The 17556-nt window shown below is 43.6% G+C and overlaps 2 protein-coding genes across 2 annotated transcripts; one reads left to right on the top strand and one right to left on the bottom strand.

The window, feature by feature from the left end:
* Positions 1-663: 663 nt before the first annotated feature.
* On the top strand, positions 664-15059 carry LOC123449907 (hydroxymethylglutaryl-CoA synthase-like). The gene is made up of 17 exons (XM_045127270.1): positions 664-775; positions 893-1001; positions 6021-6127; positions 6622-6754; positions 6984-7127; positions 7381-7539; positions 7675-7748; positions 7831-7906; positions 8002-8057; positions 8152-8239; positions 8332-8472; positions 8566-8715; positions 8814-8989; positions 12503-12741; positions 13453-14357; positions 14552-14622; positions 14715-15059. Exons 2-15 carry the CDS (start codon positions 927-929, stop codon positions 14346-14348), a joined length of 2514 nt encoding a protein of 837 aa, XP_044983205.1. The 5' UTR covers positions 664-775; positions 893-926; the 3' UTR covers positions 14349-14357; positions 14552-14622; positions 14715-15059.
* A 338-nt stretch (positions 15060-15397) lies between these two features.
* Positions 15398-17329, bottom strand: LOC123449906. Its single transcript, XM_045127269.1, has 4 exons — positions 17078-17329; positions 16469-16716; positions 16204-16384; positions 15398-15764 (listed from the first exon to the last, which is right to left on the bottom strand). The coding sequence occupies exons 1-4, from the start codon at positions 17312-17314 to the stop codon at positions 15642-15644; spliced, it is 789 nt and encodes a 262-aa protein (XP_044983204.1). The 5' UTR covers positions 17315-17329; the 3' UTR covers positions 15398-15641.
* Positions 17330-17556: the final 227 nt, after the last annotated feature.

The following is a 17556-nucleotide window of genomic DNA, read 5'->3' as shown; positions in this document are numbered from 1 at the left end:
GGGCCATCGAGTTTGAATTATGATGCCTTGGTGCTTGCAAAGAGTTTATGGGATGCATGCACTTCAGAAGGGTTTTGGAGGCTGTAAATATGACGCGTCCACTAAAATTCCTCGACTTGCTTTGGATTTCTTAAGAAAGGAAGGAAACTTGTAAGTTGTAACCGAACCAAAAGAACGTGTCTTATTTTGGTATAGAGAAGAAAGGTAGTAGTAAATATCTAGATAATATATTGACTCGATCTTTTAAAGGTGTTTATAAAAATAAATATATAAAAATATACGTTTATAAGAATAAATGTATGCACGTGTATATAAACGTGGCACAGCCTCGAAGGTGACAAGCTGCCACCCGGCGTCTCTCCGGATCCGATCGATGTGCGGTGCCTGGCACGGCACTGGTGGACACGGGAAATTCCACGAGGACCGGACTCGCCACTAGCAGCCAAAGCCGGCAGCGCAGCAGGACTCGCCACGACCGCCTCGTCCTTGTGCGCGAGAGGCGCACGATGAGAATCGGGCGACGCCCACGTGCCCGCCCGGATGCGCCAGCCGGTCGATACTACCGAGGCCACCCCGCCCCGCAGTTACCACGGCCACCTACCGCCCGTTACCACCCCCCGAGCCCAAGGAAAAAAAAGGAAAAACGCCCAGCGGCGAGCAGCGTATATATACGGCGCGGCTGGTCGGGTCGAGTCCCGCATCCCTCCCCGCGATCCGCTCACCAGTCCCGGCCGTCTCCGACCTGGCGCTCCTTCTCCGTCTTCTTCCCTCACCGGTACACTGCACCGCCGCCGCCCCCACCCCACGGTTCGGTCTGATCCGGGAGAGATTGCGACCCGGCCGTCTCATGCTTGTTTCTGTTTCTTGTTCCGGCCTCCTCTCGGGGCTGCAGCTCGAGTTTGGAATCCGCAGAGGAGAGGAGGAAGATGGCGGCGGAGAGGGTCAGGGACGTGGGCATCCTCGCCATGGACATCTACTTCCCGCCCAACTGCGTCCACCAGGTTACACTTCGTTCACACACCTCATCGCCATCTACTTCCCCCCCTCCCTCCCTCTCTCTCTCTCTACGTCTCTCTGAATCTCATTACACAAGCAGAGACTTGCGCGTTTCGCTAGCTGTTTGCCTGAAACACTGTGACAACAACAACAAAAAAAGGATACTACTGCCAGTCAAGGAGCACGCACGCTCTTTGTGTGTGGTTGGTGGTTTCTATCCTTTGTTTTTCCTGCCGTTATACGTAGTTGTTCACCGCGGCCAGCCGGCCAGGAGTTTCTCTTTCTTGGGGCTGCCTTGTGCACAACAGAGCAGAGTTGCCTGTGTTCACAGTTGCGATGCAGGCCGAGCACATTCAGGCTGAGACAATAGGCCAAGGTTATCTGAATATTATCCGTTGCGACAAGCCACCATGCAGCCTGTTCTACGGCTGGCCAGATTCAGAGAACACCACTGCTATTCATTAATCACTACCCCCTCTGCGAAGAAATATAAGAGCGTTTACATAACTATTTCTGTGATCTAAACACTCTTATATTTCTTTACGGAGGGACTAACATAGACGATTATCGATTCTGCTAATTACTCTTCTTCTGCTAAAACTACAAAATAATTCTAGCTGTGTATGTGTGGCAGGGATAAAGGCCATGGGGGGTTATCAGGTAGTACTAGAATGTTAACTCAAGCAGTTACTACCAATTAATCTTGGCACTGTCTACGATTAATAGTGCAATTCCAGCTGGTAGCACTAGTTATTGATACTAGTGGAAGGAAACATGTAGGGTGCTTCCAGAGTGTGAATGATTCCGAAGAGACGTAATTGCGTACACGAGGAGTGTTGGCACACTTTGTGGAAAGGAAAATTAATATGCCAAGACCTAGAACATGCCAGCTGAAAGAGCCTGCTGGGAGCAGTAGGACCCAAAGTCATCTGTTTGATACTTTGATTAAGTCTGTGTGGATAGTTAATCAGCTGATGCTGATGTTGATGCCTCTCAAACTGTCTCTTTCCTTTCGTGGGCTTGTGAACCGAGCTGATCTCCCGTGCCCATGGGGTCATCGAATTCGGAATGAAGCGTCGCTGTCCACGTGGATCTGCCCATCCTTTTGGCAGTAGAAAATGTGTTTTGAAAAGGAAGGCTTCTTATATATTAGTATCGTATATATTATTTAGGCAGCGGTTGGACAAGGTTGACCCTAACAAGTGAGTAAGAATGATGATTTGTTTTTTTTGAACCGGGCAACCCCTTTTCCATTACTCACATAACGGAAATACAAGTCCTGTTTGTGCAAAAAAGGAAACCAGAAAAAGGGGTGCGAGTTCAGAGCATTCTTGGGAAACCTACACATAGACACTCGTCATCGAGCAGCCTATCGTAGGGCAAAAACCCAAGAACACCCATAACACGCACAGAACAACTACCAAGTTTAAAGAGAAAAGTTGCAAATAGTATATTACACAGGTCCACGCCTGAGATTACTCCACACAGGGGAGGCCATCAACCAGAAGCACTAAGTGCCAGCAACTCCAACCATCAGCAACCATCCTCTGGGGCCGCACATATCCTCAGCATATTTGACGCGTTCATCTTCAGCATCTTCGCGCCCCTCTCCATCACCAGTTTATCTTCCCCTGTAAGGAGTCCTGTCCAATACGTCAGGAATCCACAAGTAGAATAGACCACATCAAAAGGAGACCCCAACTTTTTCCTCTCAAACGTCGCACTATTGCGCAGTTCCACAATGCCCAGCAAATCGCAGCTAAACCAAAAGTATAAAACCTGGCACCATTAGGCATATATGCAAAACACCAAGCGTAAAATTGCCACAAATTATCAGGGCCATTACTAGTCCCCAGCATACACCCCACTGTTCTCCAAACCACTCTAGCCACAGGACAGGAGAAACACAAATGCTGTGAAGTCTCCCTTTCTGAGCAAAAAGAACATCTAGGGTTACCTTTCCATTTCCTCCTATTCATCACATCTCGCGTGAGAATAGCATCCTGAAACAACTGCCATAGGAAAATTTGAATCTTAAGAGGCAATTTTGCACTCCAGATCCAGCGAAAATCACAACCAACAATATTTTTCTCCAAATGCTCATATATAGATTTAGTAGAAAACCTTTTTCCAAACTTCCATCTAATCTGGTCCGGATCATCACATAAAACCCATTGATCCACCACCGCATTCAGTTCTGCCAATTGACCCGCTAGAATAGGCGTCAGTTGTCTCCTAAACATATCACCACCCTCCCAGGCTTTAAAATCCCTCACGGTAATATCCTGATTATTACATATATAAAACAGTTCCGAATACAAACTTTTCAAAGGAGGAGTATCATTCACCGAGTCATGCCACAATCTAGTCATATTACCAGATCTCAAAATCACCTCTCTACCAGCCATATATTGCGGCTTCACTTTCATAATAGCCTTCCAAATAGGGGAATCAGAAAACTTACTGGAGATAGATGTCACATCAACTCTCCTAAAGTACTTAGCCCTAATCACATCTTGCCACAACCCTTGTCGTGTCTCCAACTTCCACCACCATTTGACTAACAAGCTCACATTCTGCTTATGTAAGTTTTTCACCCCCAGGCCCCCTTTTTTCTTGGACCTACAGATACGGTCCCACCTAACAAGATGATATCTTTTGTTACCTTCAGATTCCCGCCAAAAGAATTTCTTCCTGTGCTTATCAAGTTTATATATGACCATCTTAGGAAGCATAAACATAGCCATATAGTAATACACTATGCTAGTTAAGGATGAGTTCATCAGGATCAACCTGCCCCCAGAAGATGCAGCATTCCCAATCCAGGCTTCACAACATTTACGAAATTTCTCATCTAAAAACATCCAGTCAACACTCCTGAGACTAGAACCACTTACAGGAACTCCTAAATATTTCATAGGGAAATGACCTATCTGACAGTTAAACATGTCAAGCATAAGTATTTATAATAATGTCATCACCACCCACACAGAACACCTCACTTTTCTCAAAATTGATTTTCAAACCTGACATCATCTCAAAAATATATAACAAGAGTTTCATATTAAGAGCAGCAGTGATGTCATGCTCAAAACATATAACAGTATCATCTGCATACTGCAGAATAGCCACACCATCTTCAACAAGATCAGAGGCCAAACCTGTAAACAGTTTCTCCTTCTGAGCATTTCTCACCATCTTAGAGAGGGCCTCCACAACAATATTGAATAAGAAGGGGGAGAAAGGGTCACCTTGTCTGACCCCTTTATGACTTTGGAAGTATGGGCCTTTCTCATTATTCAACTTGATACATACCGTGCCATCATATAGGATTTTTTTAATCCAACCACACCAAGTTTCTCCAAAACCCCTGTTCTTGTGACACTCCAAAAGGAACTCCCAGTTAATCTTATCGTAAGCTTTTTCAAAATCCAGTTTTAGAACTACACCACATCTTTTCTTCCTCTGAGTATGATGTAAAATCTCATGTAAGGTAAGGATACCACCCATAATATTTCTATGTTTAATAAAAGCATTTTGATGTCTACTAATGAGCACATCAGAGTATAGAGCCACCCTGTCATTTAGAACCTTAGTAATCAGCTTATACGGGCAACGAAGCAGACAAATAGGTCTGTATTGTTGGATCTTTTTAGCTCCATCCAGCTTAGGAAGCAGAGTGATCACCCCATAGTTCAAACGAGCCACATCCAACGAATTATTATGAAACGCATCAAACAGTCTCATCAGATCTTTCTTAACAAATTCCCAACAGTGTTTATAAAATTCAACAGGTATATTATCTGGGCCTGGAGCTTTATTACTTTCCATAGAAAATAAGGCTTTCTTTACCTCCTCCTCCGTAAATTTACCAGTGATAAACTCATCATCTTCCATACTAATTTTTTCCCCACTGGACCAAGTATTAGGATCCAGGTGGAACATGTTTCCATTCGCAGGACCAAACAACTCTTTGTAAAAGTCTGTTGCATGTCTCAGTAGGTTTTGCGTCCCCTCAATCACCACATCTCCATTAACAAGAGAATGTATAGTATTTTTCCTCTTTCTACCATTAGCCACTCTATGAAAAAAAGCTGTATTATGATCTCCTTTTAACAACCATCTCTCATTAGATTGCTGGAGCCAAAAGATCTCATCATTATAAAGAATCTCATTATACTCCGCATATAATACAGTTCTTTTCTCATAAACCTCAGGATCCAAAGGTCCAATCTCTTCCATCTTTTCAATCTCTTCCAATTCTTTCTTAATCTCATCTTTTCTTTTCCTACTATGACCAAATCTGTTTGATCCCTACCCTTTAAAATATTTCTTGATACGCTTCAATTTAATATTGAGAATATCAATAGGATCATCTGCCCTAACAGCTTGATCCCAGATGCTCTTGGCCTTAGGAAAGAATTCCTCATTCTTAAGCCAAGAAAGCTCAAATCTAAATTCTCTCTGCCCCGGAGCATTTCTCACCTCCATTCCAGTGGATAACAGCAAGGGATTATGATCAGAAGCCTCCCTCACCAGCTTACGGACAGAAACCAAAGGATACATATCTTCCCAACTAAAAGAATGATGATTTGTTGATGTCAGCGATATGTCTGAACTTTTTTTGTGTTACATAACGGAAGGTGTTCTGAAATATACAGTGCTGTCTTGGAACTAAGAGATCAGTATGTTCAAGCTTTAAATGTCATCGTCCTCTTGGAGAATTATTCTGTCAAAGTACTGATCTGTCTTCTTTTATAAGATTCTGTTGACCAGAAAAGAATCTGTGAATTAAGTCAAATAAGGAATTTACAGGCCACTCTACAGCAGCCCATCACTACCCAATGGTGCCTTAAGACTTGTACGGTTTTCATTTGGAAAACTTACAAGATCTCTTGCAGTATCTCTTCATTCTTGTTTTTGTTGATCCCACTTGCAGATAAATGCTTTATTTCATACTCTCTACTATTTTCCAAGAAGAAGTTCCTTCACTAGCTGGAAATCTTACATGATGATGGTTGCAGGAAGAGTTGGAAACTCATGATGGTGTGAGCAAAGGGAAGTACACCATTGGGCTTGGGCAGGATAGCATGGCATTTTGCACTGAAGTGGAGGATGTCATTTCAATGAGGTATGATTATTCCTGAGTACAAAGTACTCCCATTTGCTATCTTTCTCTGTCTTTTCCTCGAAAGCACTTATTCCACGAAAGGACTTATTCTCCTCCGTATCTGTTATTACCTCCCGGAGATCATTGTTTGAAATGTGAGGAGCCATATATATAGTTAACATCAACCAATTTGTGCAACCTATGATGATGAGAGCCAATTTTAGAATCTAAATAGAAAACTATGACATGTGACATGCTTGTTTTAAGCTATACTATTTGACACCAGTGCTCTAATGACCACCGATGATGTTAGAGGAAAAGTACAATATAGATGGATGTGAATATAACAGCCCAGTGTAGTGCCCTTCGGGATGCCTTATATTTGTCTCTGAACTCCAAAAGTATAACGTTTTGAATGTCCAGACGTGAACCATTTTATGTTTTAAACGTATGAACAATGTCTTGTTTGCCTTTTTAGTTATGTTTATCTCATCTGATTAAGATTTTTTTCTCAGCTTGACAGTGGTGAAGTCCCTCCTGAAAAATTATAACATCGATCCAAAGTGCATTGGACGTTTGGAAGTTGGCAGTGAAACTGTAATAGACAAGAGCAAGTCTATAAAGACATGGTTGATGCAAATATTTGAGGTTTGTTCCTTTCAGCAAAAACATGCTAATATCTTCTATTACTTTTTTGTTTCTTGGTGTATTTTGGTCTAGCGCACCTAACATATATAACAAAAATAAAGCAACTGTATTTTATGTCTCATAACTCTTAGGCATTATTTTGAGATTTTTGTAGTACTAGTACTTCAACTTGCCACCAGACAATTCCTGTTGGTGATGTTCTTTTTGTAACAATTTTCTTTAATTGCAGGAATGTGGTAATACTGATATTGAAGGAGTTGATTCCTCAAATGCATGCTATGGTGGAACAGCTGCTTTGTTTAATTGTGTTAATTGGGTCGAGAGCAACTCTTGGGATGGACGTTATGGACTTGTTGTTTGCACAGACAGTGCGGTATGTGATGCTTCTTTTCCAGTATCCTGTCTCGTACTGCACGATTTTGCAGACCAGTTCAAAACATCGCGCATTTTATAGAAGTTAGACCACGGGTATATGCATTCATGTCACAATGTTCAGGGCAAGCAGAATTGCCTGCTCTATATTCTGTTTTCTTATTTCTGATGTTTGACAACCATAGTGATCCTTACTTACCGACCATGGTAAAAAGTATATCTCATGCTGACATGTTAGATCGATGCCTTATCAGGTTTATGCCGAAGGACCGGCTCGTCCTACTGGCGGTGCAGCTGCTATTGCAATGCTGATTGGACCAAATGCTCCTATTTCATTTGAAAGCAAGTTTAGAGGGTCTCATATGGCGCATGTTTATGACTTCTACAAGCCTGATCTTGCGAGCGAATATCCGGTACATCACCATTCTATAAAATCTATGAACCCAAATTCTGTTTAGGCAGAGCAAGCTTGAGATACACTGGAAATGAATTTACTTTATCTGCCAATTTAAACATCCCTTTTGACAAGATGGCAAAATTGCATGCAGGTGGTCGATGGTAAGCTATCACAGACATGCTATCTCATGGCACTGGATTCCTGCTACAAGACCTTTTGCAAAAGGTAAGTTGTCATCCCCTCACTTGAACAGGTCAATCAAGTTGACCAGCTGATTTAACCAGATCCCATTGCTTTGATCTTTCAGGTACGAAAAGATTGAAGGGAAGCCATTTTCAATCGTCGATGCAGATTCTTTTGTATTTCATTCTCCATACAACAAGGTATCATAAAACCCCATATTATTTTCTCCATACAATTTACCTGTGTATGTTTTTTTTATATATTTACAAGTTCTCCATGTTTGTTCCGTGTGCAGCTTGTACAGAAAAGTTTTGCTCGTTTATACTATAATGACTTCTTGAGAAACTGCAGGTTGGTCAGCTAGACAGCTAGTGTATTAGGAACTCTGTGCCTGTATGTTATTTAGTACTTGCTTACTAACTGAAATTTCTTATGTGTCAAATAGCATTGTCGACAAAGACTCGAGAGAAAAATTGGAGCCCTACTCGGGCTTGTCATCCGAAGAAAGCTATCAGAGTCGGGACCTTGAGAAGGTACCAGTAAGAGCTAAATTATAGTACAAAATTACTCCTCTACGCAATAACTCATGATTGTAAGTTGATCCATGCTACCTCAAAATATGCAGGTATGTCAGCAAGTTGCGAAGCCCCTGTATGATACCAAGGTTCAGCCAACAACATTGATCCCAAAGCAACTCGGGAACATGTATACGGCGTCACTCTATGCTGCTTTTGCATCAGTTGTCCACAATAAACATGATGCTCTGGTATAAATCACACGACTGTATTTTCTTCTATCGTGATCTATATTTGTTGAACTAAGTTTCCTCTTTTTTTTTTCCTCCTTTGAAATGTTCCAGGTGGGCCAGAGAATCGTCATGTTTTCTTACGGCAGTGGCATGACATCGACAATGTTCTCCTTAAAAATCAATGAAGTCGAGCATCCGTTCAGCCTATCGAATATTGCAAGCATACTGGATATCTCCAACAAATTGGAGTCTAGGCATGTGGTAAGTCGATCCTTCATGAACCTCCATCTAGCACCAGAGTATCTTACTCATTGCAAACCTCAAACTTGGCTCTGTCTCACTGTGCATCTTGCACGCAGGTTCCACCGAAGAAATTTGTCGAGGCTCTGAAGCTGATGGAGCACCGCTACGGCGCCAAGGACTTCATCACCAGCCAGGACACGCGCTTGCTCGTTCCGGGTACCTACTACCTCACCCATGTCGACTCCATGTACCGCCGGTTCTATGCCGTGAAAGGCGATGCGGCCGCCACTCCTATAACCAATGGACATTGATTGATTGACTCTGGCCAGCCTGAAGCTGCAATAAGCGCCGCAAGCGCTCTTAGATTATTTATCTGGTAGGGAAGGGAAAGGGAAGGGTGGAGCTTGCCCAGATTAAGTTTGTAAAGTTAGATAGAGCTGCCATTGTCGTAATGCCTTGTCAGTGAGAATTCTTGGCTCTGTAGTGGAACATTCGTGCTCTGCTGGGTTGTAAACTTGTAACGTTTATGAATAATTCGCCGACTCACACGGACAGCTTTATGGTGCGTAACATGGCAGGTGACATGTTTGGCTTATCAGTTGAATTAGTCAGGTCATAGGTCTGCATTCTTAGAGCACATACAATAGAATGCCGTAGACGAGCAATAAAGAATGGCATATCAGACTTTTGAGAGTTCAAGTAGAGAAGAGAAGCACGAGCCAGCTCCAAGAATCATTTTGAGAGGAGTAGATGGGTCAAGTACTAATCAAGTAATTAATCATTATAATTATAACTAAATATTGTATGTGTTAACTTCTGATTGGCTATAAGTTATATGACTACCAGATAGAGCCAGTATCAACCAATGCTCTTAGGGCATCTCCAAAATGGGCATTCATTTCTACTTTATTTGCTCGAATTGTTCGGTACAAAAACTTTTTAACAATCCAACGGGCTCTTTTGGGCTTGGACAGCCGAAGTTCCCGGTCCCAATTGAACGGAGGAATAGGTGAGTCTGAAATGTCTGCCACACTAGATCCGAAAGCTAAAACCCATCCATTTTAACCTTTTTTTTTTACTTTGCCGTCATTTGCCGTCCCACTGTCCTTTTTTTTAAAACCGGATGCCACCCACCTCCCTTCGTCATTTGTATCTTTGGCGATCGCCTCTTCATTTCGCACTACTCGTCGTGCTCTTAGACTCCAGCCGTGTGTGTCCTGCAATCGCTTGAGCACACACCTCCACCAAGGGTGAGGAGGTGTGTGTCGCCCGTGGCACTCGCCAGGCCGAGGAGGATGCGCTTGCCGCCTCTCACTCCGCCCAAGCCAAGGTCAAGAAATGCGCCATCTGTGGTGCTCTCAATCGGGCTGCCATAACAAGAGGTGATCGCTAAGTGTCACCGCGGCACCACCCCACACTGTTGCCACAAAGGAAGTCGTGGCCGCTCCATCGCCAACCGACGAAAAAGATGCAATTGGAGGGGTTGTGGGTGTTGCGTTCGTAGCACACAGTGGTGCGTGGTACTATAGGGAGGTCCCCTGTGTGGACGGCGGCGACAAGAAGGAGCTCAGCTCGGATTTTGCATCATGACCACCGTTTTAGCTGTGCGTTTTGCTCATCTTGAGATTGGAACATGGCCCATGTTGTGATAAAGGGCTACCTTAGGGTAGCGGCGACATGGATTTGTTGTGGTCGCAACATAGGACGCGTTGCAAATGGTTTGAACAACTGCAACACTTTTCATGTTGCAAAATCGTCGCGCAACACTTTTTGTCAGCTGTACAACTTGGCATTGTAAGACTTGAAATATATTTCCCCAATCCGACTTGTTGAAGATTGTATAATTCATGGACAACGCTAGCGAGCGGCGCCACACCTCCGTCTTGCCGTGCGGCGGCTCACTTAATCACATTCCAATGCAAAAATAAACCTTCTGTTAATCACCCATTACATATCTCTCTCATGCATGCATGCCTGCAATGATATCATTATGTATAATGAAAACTGCTACATGCATGCAATGATGTCAGCAAGATTCCTTTTGATTTTGAAATTTAAAAAGTTTTATCTACAAAACCGTTAATTCAATCGATGATCCGTTTTCACCATTGACTTTCTCTCGACGAGTTCTTCGAAACTAGATCCCATGTCGACATGTCCCGTCAACTATTTTTTTCATCCATACTTGCCACATTTTTTGACCCCACTTGTCATATTATTAACCACTTACTTGCCTGAAAAAATAACTTAATTGACACTTTTAATGTTTTTTCGTACAAAACCATGTAACAGTTTTCATTATACATGATATAAAAGCATTGTCATAGGTTGTGTTTGTCAATTTAAATATGCAAACTTGTCATATTTACATACAACTTTGTCAAAAAAAACTATTTTGTGTGTTTGTTAGTTTAACTATGTCCAGTTATCATATTTATAAACGATGATCAAAAAAGATTTTTTGTGGTCACCGATTTTAAATATGTTGAGTTGTCATATTTTTGCGCGTAATCGCCTAAAAAAATTATTTGTGCTTGCCATTTTGATTATGTCTAGATGTCATATTTATACGCAGTTTCCAAATTTTTTGAAGATTAAGTTATTTTTATCAGACAAGTAAGTACTTACTAATATGACAAGCAAGTACAGCAAATGTGGTAACTACGAGCAAAAAAAAAAGTTGTCAAAACATGTCGACATGGGATCTAGTTTTGAAGCTTTTATCGAAACAAAGTCAATGACGAAAACGAATCATCGATCGAATTAACGGTTTAAGAGATAAAAGTTTTTGAATTCCGATCATTTAAAAAAATCTCATGACATCATTGCATGCATGCATGCATGCATGCATGAGAAGAAAGGATGCAAGCCGCTGCACGGAATGTCCATCATGCGACGCTTCTAAATAGAATTTCCCATAATTCATTCTTAATCCTTTGATCGGGTGTCGAGATGGTGGCGACTAGCAATTGTTGGGAAAAAAACTTGAACACAATAGAGACACATGTGTTCATACATACACACATACATTCATCCTTACGAAAACACGCGCTCACGCACGCCTTATTCATATAAACACCTTCAAAAGACTAAGCCGATACATCATCTTAAGATTGACAACGTCGCTATAAACGTCTTCGTAATCGACGGAAAATGTATTACTATTCGAAATAAAAGTTGCTGAAGTAAAATACTCCCTCCGTTCCTAAATATAAGACTTTTTAGATATTGCACTATGAACTACATACGGATGTACATAGACATATTTTAGAATGTAGATTCACTCATTTTGCTTGGTATGTAGTCTTCTAGTAATCTTTAAAAAGTCTTATATTTTAAAACGGGGGGAGTAAAAAATAAAAAGTTGCCGTGTTGGGTTAATTAAGGTGCCTGAAACGAACCGACTCGACCAGACCCTCTGCTACCTTCCAGCCTGAAGCCCTCCTCCCCACTTCCCCAGTCCCCACCCCGCCGCCGCCGCCGCCGCCGCCGCCGTATTATCCTCCATCACCATGTGGCGAGACGAGGGGGTCGAGGACGAAGAGACCCTACGCGCGTTACTGGAGGCGTCGAGGACCCGGGAGGGCCGGGCGGCGCTCTCCGACGCGCTCGCCGACACGCTCCACCTCCTCCCGGCCTCCCCGGCGCCGCTCCTCCTCCTGCGCCTCCGCCTCCTCCGCAACCTCGTAGCCGGCGACGCGCTCAACCAGGGCACCTTCGTGCTCCTCTCTGGCCCCGCGGCCGTCGTCTCCGTCGCCCTCTCCCTCCCCTCCCTCTCCCCCGACCTCGCGCGCGCCGCGCTGCAGGCCCTGGGGAACGCCGCGCTCGGCGGGGACCGGCACCGCGAGGCCGTCTGGGACGCGCTCTTCCCCGGGGCGCTGCGGGACTTCGCGAGGGTCCGGGACGCCGACGTCCTCGACCCGCTCTGCATGGTGCTCGACACCTGCTGCTCCGGCGACGGCGGCCGCGGGAGGGTCGAGGAGCTGTGCCATGAGGACGTCGGGCTGCCGGTGCTCGTCGAACTCGTCACCACCGCCTCCCGATGTAAGCGTTCACCCATGTCTGCTGCTAGATGCCTAGATGTGCAACTGTTTCATAGCTGCTGCATTTGCTTGACAGATATACAAGTATGGGTTGCTTAAGCTGTTTGTTTTTATGAATCCGTGTTAGGATTATCATACTCTGTAGATTATTATTTCAGCAATTGGAAGATTTGGCAAAGTATTGAATATAGATCAGCAACTGTAGACAGGAATTTGGACCAATTGGATGTCAGATATTCAATGCTTCTGTGACATTGCCAAGAAATTTTAACCAACCTTGGACTCAGCTTTGCTCATTGTTTGTAGTGAGTTCACAGTTAGAATATGGTTATTTGCTATTCAGTGAAACGGTTTCGGACAACTTAGGTTTATATCATCTGTTCGTTTGGTTCATCTTTCTGAAGCATGTTAGCATGACTGCTCGACCTGTTGCAATTTCTTAGCAAGAAAAAAAATGTGGTATCATATGCTTGATATGTTGCTGAAGTATTAGTCTGAGCATACATTTGAGATACTATCAGAGAACCAAATCTGACTTATTGAAGGCATTTTTTGCTTATCTGTGACTTATCGAATGTTATGGTTAGTTTTTCTTTTATATATAATTCTTAGGATGTAGTCGGTCACATATTGTTCTCTGGTTAATTCATTTGATTCTCCCATTTTCTCCCTGGTTACTTCACATGATGCTAATATAAATTATGAAATGCAGTGGGGCATAAGGAAGAATGGTTGGAGTGGCTTCTCTTCAAAATCTGTGTTGAAGAGGAGAAGTTTGAAGCCTTGTTTGCAGCCCTAGATTCAACTGATGGTAGTGAATCTGGAAATGGGTTCAGTGCTAACCATGCATTTCTTATGGGTACATTGTCAAAGTGTTTGACTGAACGACCTGAAGAAGTTAGTATCTCGAACAGTTTCGCTCTACATGTTTTCAATATACAGAAGCATGCTGCTGAGACCGTGGATTTTACTTGCCGAGGTAGCTCTGCTCTTCCAACTGGTTGCCCTACAATTGATGTCCTTGGATATTCATTAGTGCTCTTGAAGGACATATGTGCTTGGGACCCCTCTTCGTCGGAGACCGAAGCACCTGTTGACTCGTTGTTGCAGGCCGACCCCTCTTCATCGGGCACTGAATCACCTGTTGACTCACTGTTGCAGGCTGGTCTTGTAAAACGCCTCTTAAAATACCTAGGTGAGCTTGAGCCCCCAAGTACAATCAGGAAAGCGATGGCAAAGGAACAAGGAGATCAACAGCAAGCCCTTGCAACTGCAAAGGTCTGCCCATACAATGGTTACAGGAGAGATTTAGTGGCTGTCATTGCCAATTGCTTGCAAGGAAGGAAACAGGTGCAGGATGAGGTTAGACAGCTGAATGGGATTATGTTACTGTTGCAGCAGTGTGTCATTGATGAAGGAAATGCATACTTGAGGGAGTGGGGTCTGCTAGCTGTGAAGTATTTGCTTGAAGAAAACGAGGAAAATCAGAAGGAGGTATCTGAGCTACAGATGCAAGAACCTATTCTAACTCCAGAGGTCGCAGAGTTAGGCCTAAGAGTGGAGATCGACAAGAAAACGGGTCATCCAAAACTGGTCAATTCCTCCTGACGTAGAAATGTAAGTTAAAATCTGATGTCTAAATATAACTGAATTTGCATGTGCCCCACATCCTGTGCTCCTTCTACACTTGTTATTTATTCATAGTTGGTTCACGTACAGTTTCCAAAGTGCTTAGCATAGAGCATTTCTGGCTCTTTTGAAATTGTATTCGTACATCTGCGTCTAAATTTGTGCTTGTCCTATTTCTGCAGCTCCTATCTTGTGATTGACAATGTCTGGACTTACCATTTGGATGCATGTTTAACTTCAGCACATGATGAAGGTACCGCTCTTTCGTATACTTGCTCAACGCTTACGCTTTGGAATGTGAACTGGTCACATTTTCGTTATCTGATAGACTGTCTGATTTTGCAGATTTTTCACTTTGGTCCTGCCCTGTTTGAGACGAAGACCAGGAGAAACTTCCGCTGGTCATGGTTCCTCTAGATATCAGTGGGAGAAATGTAAATGTTGGATGCTGCCGCCCCAGGGGAAATAGGGGTTATATTCTCATTAAGTGCTACTAGTTCTGGCTATGACTACCAGATGCAATGTCTGTCATTTTAAACTCTTGCGCTGGGCTATGATTACAGATTGAAACATGTTCTGGCTATGACTACCAGATGCAATGTCTGTCATTTTAAACTCTTGCGCTGGGCTATGATTACAGATTGAAACATTTTATGTAGTGCAGGCACTTAAAATGTTTTTGGATTCAAACCACTATGTATGGTCGCGCAACAGTGATGTGGGAATCGCCATATGGTTTGATTGCCGTTTCATGTTCTGTTGCTGAAGTCGGTGTGCAGTAAAACGACACACAAACTATGTCTTTAATTTGTGTATGCATTGACATTCACTTTTACAAGATTTATTGGCTTGTTTTGTTCGGCTACTTTTGTGTTGGGCATTTGTAAGCTCTGTTCACTAGATTTAGATTTTGCTCAGTAAAAACCTCGACCTAGTTCCGGATGCTCAGTCCGGATCCAGGAAAGGACGGAAAACTAGAGTCAGGATTCAACTTTTGCAGGTTACGACAATATGATGCGAGAAGAAAGTAAAGTAAAGCATCTCCATGATGACAAATGGTAGAATGTTTTTGAGAATTTCCAGCACTGCAGCAAGCTAACTCTTATACAACGGTGCATGATAGAACACCATTTTTTATAAAGCAGGTCGGCATTACCAATATTGCAACAACTACCTCTCAATTGTACCCTTTGGGGCTTTTGTTTTTCACACATATCACAAAAAGGCGAACCTGTTGGCCCTTGGTCTGGAACTGTGTTGGAAGTACTTCAGCTAAGCAAACACGACGTCTGAACGGAGCACGTATTTGACGTTCTTTTTCACAACGCGAGCTTCGTGCAGCATGCACCTGGCACCATGTAGATGGAGTAGAGCCATTCCTTGCACGGGAGCAACCTATATACATGTAGATAACTTCACATTAAGGCCAGCTTGGCGGTGACAGTGTTACTAACTGTATGCAAGGATGAAAAGGATGATTTCATCACCTTCACACAACAGCAGGATACTTCATAATCTAGTAGTTAACAATCCAAGAGCAGACTCGTAATACAGCGAACATGTGCATCTCATACTCATTTTTCTGATTTCTCAGCAGACATAATTCTCCAGTTCCCCCTCTATAGCTAGATAGGATGCTCATATGGGCACACATCAATATCAATCTTAGCCACCAGATTAGCAAGCTTAATACGCGTGACAAAAGAAAGCAATGACATAATTGTATATCCGACCTTTACTACTAGCACTGGTTTTCCACAACAGAGGAACTGGCTGACAAAGCAATGAGGCAAACACTTTTATCAAACAGATGGGTTTTGGAATCAGCAAGTACCTCAGCAACAATTCCACCTCGGTGATCATAAAAGACAGTCTCCCCTCCAACAAGAGCCTGTGAATCTTTTGCACTTCCCTTGCCAGAAAGGTATACCAGCAACGTATACTGCGTCCTCGAACCGTCTCCAAGGTTGACACTCTCATCGATATGCCTACCAAAGCGCTGACCTTCAACGTACCTACAAGCAACAACATCAGTGACTGATCCTGTCCAACAGCACGATACTAACACAATAGATCTGGAGTTATAAATCGGTATATACCTGTAAAGCCTGATATTTGGGTTCAAGCCGGTTGCTACTTTGCCAGAGATGTTGAGGTCCATGAATATCCTGTTTATCCCTGATTCCCAGAGCGTTTGAGCGAGCAAGGGGTCAGTGACAGATATCCGGTCGTTATCTCTGTAAGCCTCCCCCTTGAGTGGCCCAAGGCTGCCCTGGTGCGTGAATCCCATGGATTCAGCGACGTCGACGAAAGCCTTCGCCTCAGCTGATGTGAGGAAGTCAGGGACCTATGTCAAGTGTGGCAGTTGTCCATGATTAACACAATCAGGTAAAAGGTAAATCCAACACACTATCATATCAATTCAGGCATTTTTTTCTATCACTCGTTCAGCTTGATCAAACAGCACATCATCACAGAAACATCCTCTCCTTCATACAGTACTCGCTAGGTATCAATTTCGCCAGAAGTGGCGTGGCAAAATTTGATGCAGGCTGAATCTCCCCTAGATGTTGGGCAACATCGGAGGCTTAGATGGTGATCCGCTCCTAGAGGAAGCAGATCGAACTAGCTGAGGCATAGATGGGGGCATGTGACAAGGTCCGTATGCTAAATGCGTCAGATTCAAAAGTGGGGATTGATTGGCTTACAGTGAGGAGCTGGGTGCCCTTGAGGCGATTGACCTGGAGATGCTTCTTGGGCTTTATCGCCGGCCATGCCCCGCCGCTGCCGCTGCCGCTGCCGCTGCCGGTGGCGCCGCCCTTCTTGGCCTTCTTGGCGGCGGAGGATTTCTTCTGGCGCTGGCGCTGCTGCGGAGCGCCGTCTCCTGCATCGGTTTGCTCCATGGGTGGTGGTCGCCTTTTCCGGTCCGGCGCCGGTGGTAGCATAGCATCGGGTTGGACCCGGGCCGGTTGGGTTGCTGTTCGGATAATCAGGTATTGTTTCTTTCATTTTTAGAAACATAATTACCATTTTGATAAAAGCATCCTCCTTTTGCAAATGGAAAAAACTTGCCAATTTTTTGTGTTTAAAAAGAACGAAAAAAACTTGCCATCTTGGTGGTATGATTTTTCTTTTTAAAGAATCGCCCTCTCAACACTTTATTTTATTTAGGCGAAACTAACCCTTA

The sequence above is a fragment of the Hordeum vulgare genome, chromosome 4H (genome assembly GCF_904849725.1).
Source record: "Hordeum vulgare subsp. vulgare chromosome 4H, MorexV3_pseudomolecules_assembly, whole genome shotgun sequence".
NCBI classification, from domain to species: Eukaryota; Viridiplantae; Streptophyta; class Magnoliopsida; order Poales; family Poaceae; genus Hordeum; species Hordeum vulgare.
Note: the sequence above shows the minus strand (reverse complement) of the source record. Positions and strands in the feature narration are given on the sequence as shown.